The sequence below is a fragment of the Poecilia reticulata genome, chromosome 11 (genome assembly GCF_904066995.2).
Source record: "Poecilia reticulata chromosome 11, P_reticulata-male-v2, whole genome shotgun sequence".
NCBI classification, from domain to species: Eukaryota; Metazoa; Chordata; class Actinopteri; order Cyprinodontiformes; family Poeciliidae; genus Poecilia; species Poecilia reticulata.
This window is the reverse complement of record NC_088840.1, coordinates 21,605,763-21,624,173: the sequence shown is the minus strand read 5'-3', so window position 1 is coordinate 21,624,173 and position 18,411 is coordinate 21,605,763. Positions and strand designations below refer to the sequence as shown.

At 40.0% G+C, this 18,411-nt stretch overlaps 1 protein-coding gene across 3 annotated transcripts; it reads right to left on the bottom strand.

Moving 5' to 3' along the window:
• Positions 1-7,288: 7,288 nt before the first annotated feature.
• Positions 7,289-18,339, bottom strand: LOC103472612 (uncharacterized). 3 transcript variants are annotated; one of them, XM_081612504.1, is made up of 3 exons: positions 17,284-18,339; positions 14,399-14,788; positions 7,289-9,270 (listed from the first exon to the last, which is right to left on the bottom strand). In XM_081612504.1, the coding sequence occupies exons 1-3, from the start codon at positions 17,345-17,347 to the stop codon at positions 8,153-8,155; spliced, it is 1,572 nt and encodes a 523-aa protein (XP_081468630.1). In that variant the 5' UTR covers positions 17,348-18,339; the 3' UTR covers positions 7,289-8,152. The 3 variants fall into 3 exon arrangements, with proteins under 3 accessions (XP_081468630.1, XP_017162897.1, XP_017162898.1); XM_017307408.2 differs by having other exon boundaries at positions 14,456-14,788; XM_017307409.2 differs by lacking the exons at positions 14,399-14,788; positions 17,284-18,339 and adding an exon at positions 11,473-11,785.
• Between the last annotated feature and the right edge of the window lie 72 nt (positions 18,340-18,411).

The window sequence follows — 18,411 nt, the reverse complement described above, 5'->3', positions numbered from 1 at the left end:
ATTAAATTGAAATTAATTTTAAATTTTTTAATGACTTTTTCTCAGATTAACTTAGAAAACGAGTTGTTATTATTACAGGTCAGTTTTCTAAACAACAAAAAAGTATCTGTTAGGGAAGCTCAAAAATGAAAAATTGGACTGATATTGATATCCGATAGTAACACTGCTGTTATGCCAGATTTACCAATTCGTTATTTTGTCAGTTTTTTTTATATGATTACTCGATTAATAGTAAGAATAATCGATAGATTACGCGATTACTAAAATTTTTGCTTACAATAGCCCTAATTATATAAATAAAATAGCATTTATAGGTGGATCGGGGGGATTAATTCTCTCCTTCACCCCCCTCCTTCTACACCCAGACCTCCTCCCCTTCTTGCAATTCGCTGACCCGGCCGCCCCCCCACCCAGCACTCAACGGTACGCTAGACCGGCCCACCCTCTTTGACCCCTCACATATACCTCTACATTAAGGGGGACTAGTGTACCTCTCCTGGTACACTAGCCCCCGAATGTCTCTCCTTCGCCCCCTCTTTCTACATACAGCCAGACCTCCTCCCCCTTCTTGCAATTCGCAGTCCGTCTGCCCCCCCAGCACTTAATGGTTCGCCAGACTGGCCCCACCCTTTTTGACCCCCCACATCTACCTCTACATGAGGGGGGCTAGAGTACCTCTCATGGTACACTAGCCCCCCCGAATGTCTTTGCTTCGCCCCCCTCTTTCTACATACAGCCAGACCTCCTCCCCTTCGTGCAATTTGCGGTCCGTCTGCGCCCCCAGCACTTAATGGTTCGCTAGACTGGCCCCACCCTTTTCGACCCCTCACATCTACCTCTACATTGAGGGGGGGCTAGTGTACCTTCATGGTACACTAACCCCCCCAATGTCTCTCCTTCGCCCCCTCCTTCTACACCCAAACCTCCTCCCCTTCTTCCAATTTGCCGTTCATCCGCCCCCCAGCACTCAACGGTACGCTAGACCGGCCCCACCCTCTTTGACCCCTCACATCTATCTCTACATTGAGGGGGGGCTAGTGTACCTTCATGATACACTAACCCCCCCAATGTCTCTCCTTTGCCCCCTCCTTCTACAGCCAAACCTCCTCCCCCTTCTTGCAATTTGCTGTCCGTCCGCCTCCCCAGCACTCAACGGTACGCTAGACCGGCCCCACCCTCTTTGACCCCTCACATATACCTCTACATTAAGGGGGGACTAGTGTACCTCTCCTGGTACACTAGCCCCCCGAATGTCTCTCCTTCGCCCCCCTCTTTCTACATACAGCCAGACCTCCTCCCCCTTCTTGCAATTCGCAGTCCGTCTGCCCCCCCAGCACTTAATGGTTCGCTAAACTGGCCCCACCCTTTTTGACCCCCCACATCTACCTCTACATTGAGGGGGGGCTAGATTACCTCTCATGGTACACTAGCCCCCCCGACTGTCTTTGCTTCGCCCCCCTCTTTCTACATACAGCCAGACCTCCTCCCCCTTCGTGCAATTCGCCGTCCGTCTGCCCCCCCCAGCACTTAATGGTTTGCTAGACTGACCACACCCTTTTCGACCCCTCACATATACCTCTACATTGAGGGGGGGCTAGTGTACCTTCATGGTACACTAACCCCCCCAATGTCTCTCCTTTGCCCCCTCCTTCAACAGCCAAACCTCCTCCCCCTTCTTGCAATTTGCTGTCCGTCCGCCTCCCCAGCACTCAACGGTACGCTAGACCGGTCCCAACCTCTTTGACCCCTCACATCTATCTCTACATTGACGGTGGGCTAGTGTTCCTCTCATGGTACACTAGCCCCCCCTCAATGTCTCTCCTTCGTTCAATCCTTTGCTTCCCCCGCCCCCCACCTCTCTAACGATACGTCAGCCCCCCACCTTCTCTCCTTCTTCGAACCCCTTCTAGCCTCCCAGTGGGCCATCGTTCCCTCGGCCTCCAATTCTGATTCTTCGGGTCAATCTACCCGTCTTGCTCTCACTGTAACAACGGATGACTAAAGGTTTCCGGTATTCTCAGATTGAAAACTTGCAAGCAATCTTTAAGGCCATAATCATCCGCTCTGGTAAGTTGCGAAGTTCTGCTGAGGAACGGTTTTGACACTTCTGACAAGGTGTCACTACGTTGGTGAGATTAGGCATGAGCACTCAGAGGTCTGTCGTGAGTCGGAGACAGGTCCTGACTCAGAGACAGGTCATAACTCTGAGGCAGGTCCCGACTCTGAGGCAGGTCCCGTCTCAGAGGTCGGTCCCGTCTCGGGGACGGGTCCCGTCTCAGAGGCAGGTCCTGTCTCAGAGGCCGGTCCCGTCTCAGAGGCCGGTCCCATCTCAGAGGTCGGTCCCGACGCTGAGGCGGGTCCTGACGCTGAGGCCAGTCCCGTCTCAGAGGCCGGTCCCGTCTCAGAGGTCGGTCCCGTCTCAGGGACGGGTCCCGACTCAGAGGCAGGTCCCGTCTCAGAGGCAGGTCCCGTCTCAGAGGCCGGTCCCGTCTCAGAGGTCGGTCCCATCTCAGAGGTCGGTCCCGACGCTGAGGCGGGTCCTGACGCTGAGGCGGGTCCTGACTCTGAGGCGGGTCCTGACTCTGAGGAAGATCCTGACTCGGAGACGGGTCCTGATTCGGAGACGGGTCCCATCTCAGAGGCAGGTCCCATCTCAGAGGCAGGTCCCATCTCAGAGGCAGGTCCCGTCTCAGAGGTCGGTCCCGTCTCAGAGTTCTGTCCTGACTCGGTGACAGGCCCTGACTCTGAGGCAGGTCCTGACGCTGAGGCAGATCCTGACTCGGAGACCGGGACGGTTTCTGACTCGGGGACGGGTCCTGACTCTGAGGCGGGTCCTGACACTGAGGCGGGTCCTGATGCTGAGGCGGGTCCTGACGCTGAGGCGGGTCCTGACGCTGAGGCAGATCCTGACTCGGAGACCGGGACGGTTTCTGACTCGGGGACGGGTCCTGACTCTGAGGCGGGTCCTGACACTGAGGCGGGTCCTGACGCTGAGGCGGGTCCTAACGCTGAGGCGGGTCCAGACTCTGAGACGGATCCAGACTCGGAGATGGGTCCTGACTCGGGGACGGGTCCTGACTCGGAGACGGGTCCTAACTCTGAGGCGGGCCCTGACTCTGAGTTCGGCCCTGACTCCTCCAAGTCAGTACCAACCTCTGAGTTGACCAAATTTAGAGGCCCAGCTAAGTGTGGACTAAACACATTTGATCCACTCTTGGTGGGCTCTTGCCTCTCTTCTTCGTCTGGATTGTCTCCACAACCGCAGCCTTTTTGATGAGGCCCCATGCCTTTTGAAGAAAGGTGTCTTTGAGATTGATTTTTCGTGGTCGTGCAAGGGTTCTTTTAAAGCATTCCACAACCTTGTAAATCACTAGTGGGTTGTTGCTTTGATCATTTTGAAGAGCAGTTCTCTAACTGCGTCTTCATTGCCCAGAGAAGTTGCAGGATGTCTCGGCAGGCTTTTTTTCCATTTTGTCATAAAGAAAATCTATATCCTTGACTTCTTTCCATATTTTGGAGCAAGCTTTCTCTGGACCGGTTCGGTGTCCTTCCTTTGTAATGCCCATAGCTAGATCTGTAACTGGACTTGTAAATCAATCTCCAAAGAATATTTTGAACCATAACTCTCCTTTCTTCTTCTGTTCCATGTCTGAATCCCATCCTGTTTGCGTCCCTCAAAAATTGTTCAGGGTCCATGGTTTCCTGAGTATAATCTTCACTCAGGCAGTTTTCATCTGCATACAAGTCTTCAGTGGAAAAAAAGTCTTTCGGATCTTTCTTTTGGTAGACGCTAACATTTTCTTTGGAGAAAGGATTCTCCAGGTGCTTTTTGAATTTTTCCACGATGACTTGGTGTCCTTCTGGGTGTTCCAGTAGTGCGATTAAATGCAGTCCACTGGCAAAGTGGAATGCATCTCTCGCAAGACTCTGGAAAATCCTTTCACCAAGCTCTTCTGAAACCTCAGAGAGTACGTTCACATTTATATCTCCAGTTTTCTCAAAAGTAAGATCAAAATTTTGCTATGTTGTTCCTCAAAGACTTGTCGGACAAGATGCAGAGTTGGTCCATCTGCAGCCTTTTCAATCACTTCCACAAAAGTTCACTGAGAAGTTTCTCTTTTGTAATCTGGGCTTCTTTGACCAGGATAACTTTGCTGGACAATGTCTTTTCACTTTCGTCCAAAAAAGAAACCTTAGGTTCACATCCATTTCTCTCTGTGGGCTTTCGTCGTTCATCTTTATTGTGCTGAGCTAAAACGTCCAAATGAATCTCGAGTTGACTGACTTGTTAACTGATTGTGGTAACTGATCAGAGAATTAACTGATCAGTTGGTGATGTCATGGACTCTATGACATCATAAAGTCATCCTCAGAAGGCCTCATGACACATACATCATTTGACGTCATGCTGATGACATCATTGTCAGCAGCATGGCAACTGTTGCTAAGGTAAAAATAGCACGCAGTGAGCATCGCTCCGAAAAAAAAATTCATCTGTCCATAAATGCATTATTCCCGCAGTCTGAACTGGCAGTGATTTGCGCAGCTTAACAGGAGGGGCCAGGGAACCATTGGCCCCTCCACTTACCGCCACCCATTTTTATTTGTTATTGGGTTCCATCTCCTAACAGGCATAGAGCAAATGTCAGGGAACCACAACATTACCTGGGCCGGTCTATGAGTCAAACAAACCTCTGTGATGCCCACTGGTGTGTGAAAAAAAGTAAAAAAAAGGAGCATTAAATGTTTATGGGTATGATAATAATAATAATAATAAATAATTAATAATAATTAATAATAATAATAATAATAATTTACTTGTTAACAGGGTTAAAGATGATGGTGCAGTAACGGTGTTTTCACCGGTATGTGGTGCATGGGAAACTCTGAGCTGCCAGTTGCTCTGCAGTTTCTTATAAGCTGAGAGAAAATTGGAGTAACAAACTGCGTCTCCCGTGTGCTAATTTACTTGAGGTGAGAATAACCCTCAAGTTTATTTTAACCATGGTGGAGAAAGTACTCAAAAAATGTACTTAAGTAAAAGTACAAAATACACAGACAAAAATGTACTCAAGTAAAAGTAAAACTACAACATTAGCATTTGTACTTAAGTAAAAGTAAAAAAAGTACTGGCTTTAAAAATACTAAGTATTAAAAGTAAAAGTGCTTGCTGAATGGATTACCTAATCGCTAATATCATAAGTGCCGATCGTTTTAATTTTAATACATTAGAAATGTGCCATTTTAATGAACAATGCCACAGATAAAGCATGTTTTTATTATGTTTACAGTATGTGATTACTTACTATGTGATTCTATCACATACTTTCAGGATGGAAACATCTTGTCTCTGTCCTAACTAACATGAACTTCACTTTTTTTTTTGCTACTAGTGGCTTTTATTTTTAAAGAAATCCAACAGAAAGTGGATGGAAAGAAGGTGGGTGGGAGAGGACAGGCAACCAAGGAGCCAGTAGCAGAGTTGTAGTCAAGGTCACCGACCCAAGACCAAGTCAAGACCAGCACCCGCGCTACGTGACACAAAAAAATTAACTTTTACTTATCAAAATTGCTTCTCAAATTGATCTGAAAGATCCACATTCCCATAAAAAACTAGTTATTAAATACTTAAGAGCTTAAATAAATGCAATCAGTAAAGATCCGTCCAGAAGAATCGGATCGTTCCTGAATGTACCAGCGTTGTCCCATATTTGCAACACCTCAGTCAACACCTCCACACAATAATTCAGGGCATGAATGACAACTTTTTTTCATCGCAGATGCAACATGTGTGTCTACGTCAGTACAGCTAGCTTTGCTAGCATCACGTCCACAGATCTTACCTTTCTTTAAGCTTTCCTTCCAAGTGACGCTAAAAGTTGGACGAAGTCCCCACCGTCTGTGAAAGCGAAGCGCTGCTGATTTTACATGTAGCCATATCAATTTATGTAGCGCTATTATATTACTGATGATTAGACTCGCTCAGAGGAAACCACTGCGCATGTCTGGAGCTTCGCGTGCGAGTAAAGGTGGAGGCGATGGGTGACAACAGACACGTAAGTTACGATATTGCTCGGATTTTACGGCGCCACCTTACGTCCCTGAACTTCACATTTTAACGGAAAAAAAGAGCAACGCGACTTGGATGTAACGAGTAACGCGACAGTTTTGTAGAAATGTAGTGAAGTAGAAAGTACAGATACTTACTGTAAAATGTAGTGGAGTAAAAGTAGAAAGTATCCATTATTAAATCTACTTAAGTAAAGTACAGATACACGAAAATTGTACTTAAGTACAGTAACGAAGTACTTGTACCTTGTACTTCGTTACTTCCCACCGCTGCTGATGGGTAATATTGAGCATTAAAATGCATTGCCATATATATATATATATATATATATATAAAATCAAACATATATACATTTATAATTATTATAATATATGTGACATATATGTATTTATCATTACTATTTTTTTATTATTATTTTTATTAGGATTATTACTATTGGTTTCCCGCAAAAACGTGAAGAAAGTGACAGCTTTGCCGAAACATATTGTTTGAAAATTCACGGTGTCCGTAGTTCCCTACGCGCGTGCTTTCTCTGTGCTCATCACGAGCACGCGCGTATTTTGCCGCGTGGGCGGGACGGAGCGGCAAGAAGACGCAAGGGGAACCGTATCTGATGGGGAAACGCGGATTGACGTAACAACGGCTCAATCCGCTTTTTCCCACAGTTTGGGGAATACATGACGACCGTATTCCCGCTTTGCTTCTCCCTCAAACTGAGCACGCCAGAATAACTTCCGGTTCAAAAGTAAAACGAGCTGTAGTCCAATCAGCGAATTCATATGTCTCCCACTAGGACCTACCTTTTCCGTTTTATTAATGTGTTGTGTTTTCCTTAATGTCGTTGTGTTTTCGGTAATGTCGTTGTGATTTCGGTAATGTCGTTGTGTTTTCCGTAATGTTGAAGTGTTTTTGTATTTGTAATTGTGCTTCGTTAAAGTTGCAGTGCTTTGCACCGTTAAAGTTGCAGTGCTTTCCACCGTAGATCTGGGGGTCTGTGGCCCTCATCTGGGGAGGGACATTAGTGACTCTGGGGACACGGGTCGGGGTTCGGTTGTTGGTCGGCCCAAGGACGCAACAATTGAGATGAATGGTAGGGAGTTCAAACTGCCGACCCCTCAGTTACAGGAGCCACAGTGGCCACCCCCAGTATAGGTGTACTGCCACCATCTACTGGACTTGAGTACAAGGTGCCAAATACACTAAAGAAAAACTTAAAACTTTTATCCTTAAATGAAATTTTACACTTTAATTACATTGTAAGACATAAATCCAACTTTTACATCCATTTAAAAAGGTCCTAAAAAGACAGTAATCTTTGACAGAAGACAGCTGCAATAGAAAAGAGCAAAATATTACAACTAAGTCGAGAGAAACACCAGATTATTGAAAATAATTATGCATACTTTGTACAATCAGTGCATAAAAAATTGTTTTGGTGAATCTCACATTTTCTTTAAAGTAATAATGTATTTTTATCTTATTTGAAAATATTTTACATAGAGTGAGACTGGTTAATATAATTAGCAAAAAATGACATCAGTTTCAATCTCGTTCTGCTTTAAAGACGGGACCTATCACATGGGGGTTTTTTTTCTATAGATTTATTGAGAAAGTTCAACCATTTTAGTATGTTTCAGTTTTCCATTTTCAGTTCTATGATTTTAAAAAACACTTATGATTACTTTTCTCTCCTGCATGCAACATTTAGAACATTTTTGTCATGCGAGAAATGTAATAACCTTCAATGGCAGGAAATACAACACTCAAGAAAACTCCAAGTAGAAAACAGTTTGTTAAACAGAATAATTTTACACAATATCTTTTTCTGCTTCTTCATGTTTGTATCTCAATTTTTGTGTAGAATTTTTCTAATACATTAATTTATTTGAAAAAAACTAAATACTCCAAAGCCAGTTTTGAAAAAGTAATTAAGTACTTTTTACTCAACATATGTTTACTTAAGGTTAGAGTAGATTTTTACTCAGTTACAAAGTATCTACGGCAACAAGCTTTACTGAATTGAGTTCAGTTTTTTAAATTCTCTGGGCTTCTGCTGTTTCACATTATAAATTTGGCATAATTTCACAAGTGGTGGGTGCTAATTTTTCCCACATGCTTCTCATCTGTGTGGCTTCTCATGTGCTTTTTTAAAGAACATTTCCGAATGAAACCTTTTCCACAAGTTAAACATGAAAAAGGTTTCTCACCTGAATGATTTCTCATGTGAACAGTTAAATGGCATTTTTCATTGAAACCTTTTCCACAAGTCAAACACCAAAAAGGCTTCTTATTTCTGTGAATTATAATATGACGGCATAAAACACGCTTTTTACTGAAACTTTTTCCACAGGTGACACATGAAAAAGGCTTTTCACCTGAGTGAATTCGCATGTGCTCCAGAAAAAGATATTTGAATATAAAACACTTTTTGCAGGTCACACATGAAAATGGCTTTTCACCTGTATGAATTGTCATGTGCTTAGTTAAATACTGCTTTTGACTAAAACATTTTCCACAGGTCTCACATGAAAACGGCTTTTCTCCTGTGTGAGTTCTCATGTGAGCATCAAAAGCAGATTTGAAAGCAAAACACTTTCCACATGTCACACATGAGAAAGGCTTTTCATCTGTGTGAATTGTCTTGTGCTTATTTAAATACTTTTTTAGACTAAAACCTTTTCCACACGTCTCACATGTAAATGGTTTTTCACCTGTGTGAGTTGTCATGTGATCATTGAAAGCAGATTTGAAAAGGAAACATTTTCCACATGTCTCACATGTAAACAGTTTTTCACCCGTATGAGTTCTCATGTGAACATTGAAAGCAGATTTTAAAGCGAAACGCTTTTCACAGATGACACATGAGAAAGGCTTTCGTCTTTCCTGATTTTGGTTCTCAGATTCAGCAGCTTCCTTGATGATGACTTGGATCCCTTTTGTTTCTGATTCAGTTTGGTATGTTTTCTTGTAAACAGGACTAGTCCTGAATGCATCAGTCTCCTGTTTTAGGGTCACCTCTTCATCAACCCGACTGCAGTAAACTTCTTTTTCTTCCACTTTTATCTGCTGGTGTTCTAGATCCTCTTGCTCTTCTTTAATCTGCAGATATTCTGGCTCTTCCTGTTCTTGTTTCACCTGCAGTGGTTCTAACTCCTCCTGCTTACAAAGCTCCTCCTTATAAATGTTATGCTGCAGGCAATCTGGACAAAAAAACAGAAATAAAATGGAGTTGTTAACGTGACCCAGGTGTTAAATCCAAAATCTGTCTCCTTGTCTCATGATATTTCTAATCCAACCAGTAGTTGTTCTTACGAGATTGTTACCAAGCTGCTATAGCCAATCGCTGTCAGTTTTCAGGGGGCTACCGCAGCCTATCAGGATAGCATGTTAGCATGAGCAGAATTATCTGTGACACAGAGGGACACCAACCATAACCCGAGCTGTGAAGACTAGGGAGTTGGCGTGAACTGAAGGGAGAGGAGTTGGGGAAATATTGATGGGTTTGTATTATTTGTAATGAATATTTGTCAGGTTTAAACCCCTAACATCTGTATACATACTGCAAAGGAAGACAGAGACAAGTCAGTTAAGTTTTTACTCGCGAGGAGAGTGCTCAGACTGCTTCAGTTACAATCTCCAAACTACACTCTGAAGCATCTCTGCTCTGCCCCGCTCTTTATTAAGATTAGGTACGCCCTAGTCACACAACCGTTCCAACCACTAAAGGGAGGGGGAGATAAGGTTGGACCAGTAAAGTTCAAACAACACGTCACTTCAAGTTTCTTATACAGCAACAGTTCTACAGAGATAGGGTACGGTTTGCGCGCAAGGAGGCCAAGAGGAGTATTCTGTTCCTCTTATCTCATGTTGCAGCCCCCACCTGAAACCGTCTGCTGTCTCCTCCCACCTCCTCTGCTGGTCTCAGGCTCTTCCAGTCATACCATAGCAAACAACAACTTATACTTTAATAAGTGATAAAACCTAAATACCTATTTTGGGTTAAATGTATTTACACTCTAACAATATTTTTTTTGGTTTATTTATTCTTTGTTTTGTTTTCTCATGCACGCTTTGATTCTTCAATGGCCATTTGGACAAATGTCATTGTTTAGTTTACTTAGGATCCATGTTTATCTGCAGCAATGTTGCAAATCTCTGTATTTACATGTGAGGGAGAGCAATAAAAAATAGAAAGAAAACTAAACACCACTGACTTCTTATGCTGCGTTCCAGTTGTACTTGGAACTGGGAAATTCAAACTTTCCATTTGGAAAAATAAACTTGAACGCCGTCTGAATTCGGATTTCAAACTGGGAGCAACTCTTACTACCCCCAGTTACAACTTGTAACGAGGCATGAGGCGGACTTCGTGCCTCAGCATGGCCACTCTTCACATCAACAGCAGTAAGATGTGGTGGAATGGAAACGTTTATTTTACAAGATACATGTAAAAGTGCGACTAAAATCAATGTTGCATGTATCGCCTGCATGTATCGCATGTATACTGAAAAAATTGACAGCTTAAAATGATGTTTATAATAGCTATAGAGAACAACGTTTATGGACACTGTCATGTTGAAATTCTGATTTCTTAAAGCTGCAGAATGTTACTTTTACTTTAAAAAAAAGTAACAGTTCTTTTAAAAACATTACAAACATGTATTTTACATATTTGTGTAAACCGTCACTATTTTGTGACATCCCAATATGAGACAGATAATCTGGGAAAAAATAAACCAAGCTCCTCCTACTCCTTCCAGTGATACTACTGCCGTCTGAAGAAATGCACAGCTCCTGGTCAAAAACAACCAGTCAGACCAAGAAGTGTCTTAGTGTTGTCAATCAAGCTCGTGTACATGCAGCAAAATGTACTAATGGCAGCAAACAAACTTACTTTCCCAAGCAAATTGTCTATTTGCCATCATAATTGGCCACGCTAACTTGCCTGAGCAGTCATGGAAGGCTCATTTGTGGAAAACCAGTTGTAGTGTTGCAGAGAAAAATGGGGAGGTTGAGAGCAGCGCCTCCACAAGATGATTGACAGCTTACGTCAGATCCTTGTCCTGGTTGTGATTGGTTCTGAGGGAGCAGTGTATGTGTGCAGATGACAGCAGGGGGAAGGCAAAGTTCGGTTTTATTAAAAAGATTCTCCGTCTTATATTATACTGTGATAGTTTTAACAAATATGTAAAGAACTTTTTTTTAAAAATAGTTTCATACTGCAGAACGCTGACGCAGCACTAGCTCCATTGGTTCCATTTTCTCTTTACACAAATAAACCCTTATAACAGGGTAACTGTGCTGTTTGCGTTCATTTTCCTCTTAACAAAACATTTATACGGGAGGGGAACAGTTACTAAAATGATCATCATTCAGAAAGCTTCAGATATTAAGACCTTAACCTGCATCCAAACGCTGGCGTTTCCTATCTATTCGGTGTAAGATTATCTGGGGAGTCCGGGAGAAATCCTGATCATCCATCTCTTCCTCCATCTCTTCCTTGACGATGATTTCTTTAAACTCTGTCAATGTTTCTTCAGCAGGAGTTAACCGCTCATTCATAAACTCTATTTGAAGCTGGAATGAAGACATTGTTTTAGAGAAAACACTCGAACGTTCAACCAAAACATACGCCGTTTTCTTCTTCGGGGATGTGACTGTCGAAATTCATATTGTTGCATTATCGCCACCTTCTGGATTATGTGATCATCACGTCTAAAGATTTCATAATCAGTGCCAGCTCTCTTTAAAAAACTCCAAATATTGTCTTTTCCTTCAGATTTGCTGAAACTAACGCAGCATTATATGGATGACCATATAATAACTGATATAATAAGAATAAGAATAAATGCATAAATACAAAATAAATAAGCATATAATTCTTTATTTAATCACATTTGCAATAATGACCTTTATTTAATTATTCATTCATTCAGTAAATACACAAATGAATAAGGTAATCATTATTATTGCAAAGGTGATTAAATAAAGAAGCCAATTAATAATTCCACACTTATCTCTTATCCTTCCGTTGTCCCTCTGCTGTAAACTCGTTTATTCTGAGTCATGTGTAAATGCCATTTTGATGCATTAGCCCTCTTCAGCTGCCACCGCTTTGTGTTCCTTAAAAATAGCTTCAGTATTTGAACAACTTTACCTCCATATCAACTTTTACTGTTTCATAACTTTATTTGCGTAAAAAGGGGAAAAAAGGTGGGTGTTTTTATGTTTTCTGTATAAACGTCTGGTTTCAACTCCATGTACCAACAATCGGTCAGTTGTGCATATATATATATATATATATATATATATATATATATATATATATATATATATTATAATGTACACATGCACATATACACGCTCTCATATGAAATATTATACTTTAATAACTTTTGAAGACCGTAAACCTATATGTTCGAACACATACTGGTTTCAACATCGAAAATAGGAGGAATCTTTTACAACAAACCAGCTGCAGCAGAAAATAAAAATAATAACAGTTGTCAATTAGAACTGTAAAACAACAAAGAAACTTAAATTCCCAGTTATTGAAAACATTAGTACAATCAAGAACAATCAACGCATGAAAATTAGATTGCAGTGAATTTCAAGCAAGAAGGTATTTGTTCCATAAGACTGGTTATGATTTTAAACCAATAATAGCATCTGTTTGAATCTTTTTGTTTTATTTAAAGACAAACCTATCACCGTTGTGATTTTAAGTTTCATGGTGAACAGCAAACTGCACAAAATCTGAGAATTTTACAAGAATCATACCCACAAGTTGTCATATTGACGTGAGGTTTATGAACCAACAACAATCAAGCCCTCGGGTGCATCACTGTTTTTTTCCTAATTACTTTTTACAGTTAACTTTAACATGGGTCGTACATGAAAAATATTTCTCAAATTATGATTACTTGTCCTTCCTTATTGGAGCATTTAGGAATTTTCTTTAATCAAGGAAAGGTGACCTGCAAACCACTTTTGCACTTTAAAGGAATTTGCTTAACACCATCTCTATGCCCTCCTTGTGTTTAGAAATAACTTTATCTTGTCTTTATTTTTGAATTTTAGAGCAGCAAAAATCCAGCAAAAGCCCTTGAATCCTGTTACTGGATACACTGAAGACTATGTTAAGGTCAGGAATAAAATAAAAAATTAAGTCATTTTTCCCCCTGCATTTTTTGTGTTAATTGTTTTAACAACTTAACTTTGAGATCACTAAATATCCCATAACCCATCTGGTACTTTTGACAAGTAGATTTTGACCCAGTTAAAATGTGTCTGTTGCGAGTCAACCATGCTTCTCATTTGTGTGGCTTATCATGTGCTGAGTTAAGCCATTTCTCTTAGTGTAATCTTTTCCACAAGTTAAACATGAAAAAGGCTTCTTACCTGCATGAATTGTCATGTGACTAATTATTAATGTTTGTTTAGAATTGAAACCTTTTCCACAATTTAGGCAACAAAAAGGTCTCTTACTTCTGTGAATCATCATGTGCAGAGTTAAACTGCCTTTTCCACTGAAACATTTTCCACAGGTCACACATAAAACGGCTTTTCACCAGTGTGAATCCTCATGTGCCGAGTTAAATCCCGTTTTCCAATAAAAAATTTTCCACAGCTCCCACATGAAAATGGCTTTTCACCAGTGTGAATCATCATGTGCTGAGTGAAATTAACTTTGAGACAAAAACTTTTTCCGCAGTTCACACACAAAAAAGGCTTTTCACCGGTGTGAATCATCATGTGCTGAGTTAAACTAACTTTGCGAGAAAAACTTTTTCCACAGGTCCCACATGAAAACGGCTTTTCACCCGTGTGAATCCTCATGTGTTCAGTTAAATTCTGTTTCTGACAAAAAAAATTGCCCACAGTTCACACACGAAAAAAGCTTTTCACTGATGTGAATCTTCATGTGCCGAATTAAATACCGTTTTTGACAAAAATCTTTTCCACAAGTCAGACATAGAAAAGGCTTCAACCCAGTGTGAAGCATCATGTGATCAGTCAATTGGATTTTTGTAGTGAATTGCTTGGCACAGGTAATACATTGAAAAGGCTTCTCGGCTGTATGAACTCTCATGTGAACGGTTAGATTATTGTTATAAAAAAAACCTTTTCCACAATGGACACATAAAAAAGGCTTCTCACCTGTGTGCCTTCTCATCTCATAAGTCAAATAACGTTTTGAACTGAAATTCTTGCCACAAGTAACACATTGAAAAGGCTTATCAACCATATGAGCTGTCATGTGAGCAGTCAAAGAACATTTTGCACTAAAACCTTTTCCACAGTTCACACATTCAAAAGGCTTCTCACCTGTGTGATCTCTTACGTGAGGATTTAAGTGATCTTTTCGGCTGAAACATTTCCTACCTGAGACAGGTCTCTCACATGTCTTTTTTGATATCTTTTTAGTCAAGTCACTATTTCGAGGAAAATCGTCATGACCTTTTTGTTTTGAATTGTCACCATGCCGTTTGGTTTTCTGTTGCCTCTTGGGTTTCTTTTCTTCACCTCTTTTTGCTCCAAAGTCTATGGGATTGCTTCTTTCCCAATTTTGGTTCTCAGGGTTTGGTTCTTTCCCCGAAATGTTGTTGAGTCCATTTGCTTCTTTTATCTGCAGGGGTTCTAACTCCTCCTGGTCCAGAGCGAAGCTCCTCTCCTGGTTACATAACTTCTCCTTATAAACGTTGTGCTGTAGGCAGTCTGAACAAGAAAACAGAAAAAAAAAGAGGATTTGTCGAATGCATTCAAGCAAATGAGAGCAAACTTTAATCTTAAGTACAGAAACCAACAAATAAACACATATTTATCTTTAACATAAGTGACATTTGGAGAAGTCTGAAATGACCTTTTTTATTATTATTTTGTCCTCATATTTTGCATAATTCTTTTTACTTATGAAATTATTTACTTTAGGTTTTATTGCTGTTATTATTTTAAAGTTAATTTCATTATTTCTAGGTATTTATTTCAAATGATTATTACATTTTACAACTAATTATTTTCTATGGCTTATTTTATGAGACCTGTGTTGCATGTTTCCTTTTCCTCTGGTTTTCGAATGTGACCCATATCTGATATGTATCCGATTCAAATGCGACTTAACGTCCATGTCGCATTCATCCAAACGGAACGTCACTGTTTCTCAGCAAATCTCACTATTTTGCGTCCTGATAAGAAAAACAACAACCATGACGGTCTATATGAGGATTAAGTTGTTAATATGCTGCTCCGGCCAGACAACAACTTCAAATAAGTAAGCTAAGCTCCACCGTTAGCCTCCATGTTTACTTCCGCAAACACTGAGCACTTCTTCTTCTTATGGCGGTTGGCAGAACACTGAGAACGCTGACGCTATTGCGCCCTCTACTGCGCATGCGGGACACTTTCAGGTCGTTTGCCCGTTCACACAGCAGAACTCATACAGGTCGCATTTACTGGCAGTGTGAACGGCCCAGGCAAAAAAATCGGAATTGCCAAAAAATCGGAATTGGGTCACTTCAGGCTGCAGTGTGAACGCACACTAAGAAGGTTTAGTTGGAGTTCTCATTTTTGTTTTTTGGAATAAACTAAAATAATTTCTAGACCAAATAAACTGAAAAAAGTCTTAAATGCTAATTATGACAAAAATGGCTTCTTTATTGTTTAATTTATTTCAGAGCAGTTTAAAACAATGTATTGATACAACTCATAAAATAATTAATGAATTCTTAAAATTAAACAATACTGAAAAACTTCTCAGTCCATCCAGGATTTTGTAATTGTTTTTGTGATTATTTGCAATAAAAATCAAACAATTAGTGGTTAGAAATAATTACAATATTTGCGCTTATGTTTGACTTGTAAGCAACTCTTTGTTACTCACCATATAAAAATGCACTGTAATCTGACAGAAATTAATAATATAGTAGGATTATTTACATTAACAATTATGAAAATGTAAAGATCTGTTAAGGCTGAGGCAGCTGTTTAATACAAGTAAGAAAGTTGGCATCAATTAAACCAAAATGTTTTTGTGAAAATAAGACTGCGATAAACTCACAATTATGCATTAGTTTGAAAAGGGTGGGGATTTGCTGATTTTGCATGAATTCCCACAATATTTTGCAAAAACCCTGAGGAACTGATTGATGTAATCTGGCAAAAAATACATCAAAACATAAAACATTTGATTTGACTGATAAAATAATATTTAAGCACATTGTTATCTTGACATTTTACACCAGAGGGCCACATAAAAACGCTATGGATTTGGCCATCAGGCCTCGAGTCTAACACTTGTGCTTTTGTGTTGTTAGGTTTGTACTCTGTTATAGCTCAAAGCAAGTCTTTCGCATGTGTGTCAGAACAGAACAATAACTACACTTAACCTGTTGAAATATAGTAAAAACATCTTAGACAGGAAAAAGGAGTATATTTCCGCAATTATTTTTTTAAATTTTCTACCAAAAAGGAAAAAAAATTTTGAGCTCCAAAACTTGAAAATTTGCAAGACATTTTTAGATAAACCTCAGAAATGTTGGTGAAATGTCCATGTGTTTTCTATCAGGATTAGTTCATAATATTACACAGGTAACAGTAAAAAGTACAGTGCAGTAAAACAACTATAAAGTACATTTCCCCCCAAAAAAAAAGATACTCAAAAGGACTATTCAGTTATTTGCTGGTCTCGGTCGCACAGATGCAAAAACAGCGGGAACTTCTTTTCACGTAACACCGGATCGCAAGCACCGTTGTGTAGCAACACTACATTAGATTCATTAAATTCTATTTTTTAGTTTTGTATTACGAAGATAAATATAGAATACATTATTTAATCTGTAAATATCCACTATGTTTAAATGTTCCTTTAAAACAACGTGGTTACATCTTAGCTTTTAAAGGCAGCTCGGGAATTTTTTTTAACGTAAGTACGGATTTAACGGTTGAAAAAGCGCGGGGTTCAGAGGGCACACATTCAGAAAGTGAGCTTAGCTAGACGCTGCTTACTCCGCGCCAACTCCCGAGTTCCTAGTTTCAACGGTTGCATTTTCTTTCTACATTAATAAACGGTTTTAACATTATAACTATGATGTCTGCGTTCATTTCATGTTAACGAAACTTCCACACGGAAAGGAAACAGTTACTAAAATGGTGCCCATAAAGAAAGATCCAGATATTACAAGATTAGCCTACATTCAATCGCTGGTGTTTCCTACCTATCCGGTGTAAAATAATCCGGGGAGTCCGGGAGAAATCCAGCAGTCTGCGCTGATCATCCATCTCTTCCTCGGATTTGACGATGATTTCTTTAAACTCTGTAAAAGTTTCTTCAGCATCAGTTAACTGCTCGTTGTAGCTGCCTGCACTGAAGACATTTTTTACATGAAGCAGTCCCACATTCAACCAGAACGACCGTTATACGGTCTTCTTCTTGGGTTTTATTTCTGTCGGCATTCCTGTAATTGCATTACCGCCACCTTCTGGGTCATACGATCATCACATCTAAAGATTTCTTACGCTCTCTCCAAGAGCCGTAAGATATTCTCTTCCACTTTATCTAAATAAAGCAAATACAATATTAAACTTCAGCTACACAGTAGTCTGCGATTCCATGAGTAGTTATATTAGTAGTAGTAGTAATAATAATAATAATAATAATATAATTCTCTGAGTCATATTTCCAACATCCCGCTAACATTTTTCAGTTTCTTGAACAATACACCAAGTATGAATATGGAGGATTTTTTTCCCATATTAAAAAGTAACAGAGTTTTTTATTCTACACATAATTATCTCTTATCCCTTGGTTGTCCCTCTGCTGTAAATTCATATTTATTCTGAATCCTGTATACATTCCCTTTTTGATGCATTATCCCTCTGTAGCTGTAACTGCTTTGTGTAATTATGCTTTAAACTTCCTTTTGAATAAATTGAAGTTTATATCAACTTCAGTTTGATATAATTGAAGTTATGTGTTGATATGTATAGGTGTTTTTATTTCATTTGGTGTATGTAAACTAATGGTTTCTACTCTGTTTACAGTCAGTTGCGTATACGTATATCTCAATACTTTACTGTCAAAACATTTTTTTTTTAAATCTGTAATTAATATGAAGCTGTTAAAAATGGTCCACAGTTATGCCTCTTGTCTTGAGATGTTAAACCTTCTAAAGAAAAGGCACTAAAAAACAATAATGTTGAGCCAAAACTCATCCTGACCCCCCACCCTCCCCAAAAATTGCATTAAATAAAAATGTACTCAAAATGGGATTTGCACACTGTAGCTTTAGACAGTTGGTAAAGAGTTCACAGGTGCATTGCTGCCATCTACCAGGTTCAAGTAC

Coding starts and splice junctions, on each gene's coding strand:
- LOC103472612 (XM_081612504.1), bottom strand. CDS start 17,347: ATGGATGATCAGCGCAGACTGCTGGATTTCTCCCGGACTCCCCGGATT. Junction 14,789..17,283: donor GATTATTTTACACCGGATAG/GTAGGAAACACC, acceptor TTTCTTGTTCAG/ACTGCCTACAGCACAACGTT. Junction 9,271..14,398: donor TCACGTAAGAGATCACACAG/GTGAGAAGCCTT, acceptor TTTTTTGTCCAG/ATTGCCTGCAGCATAACATT.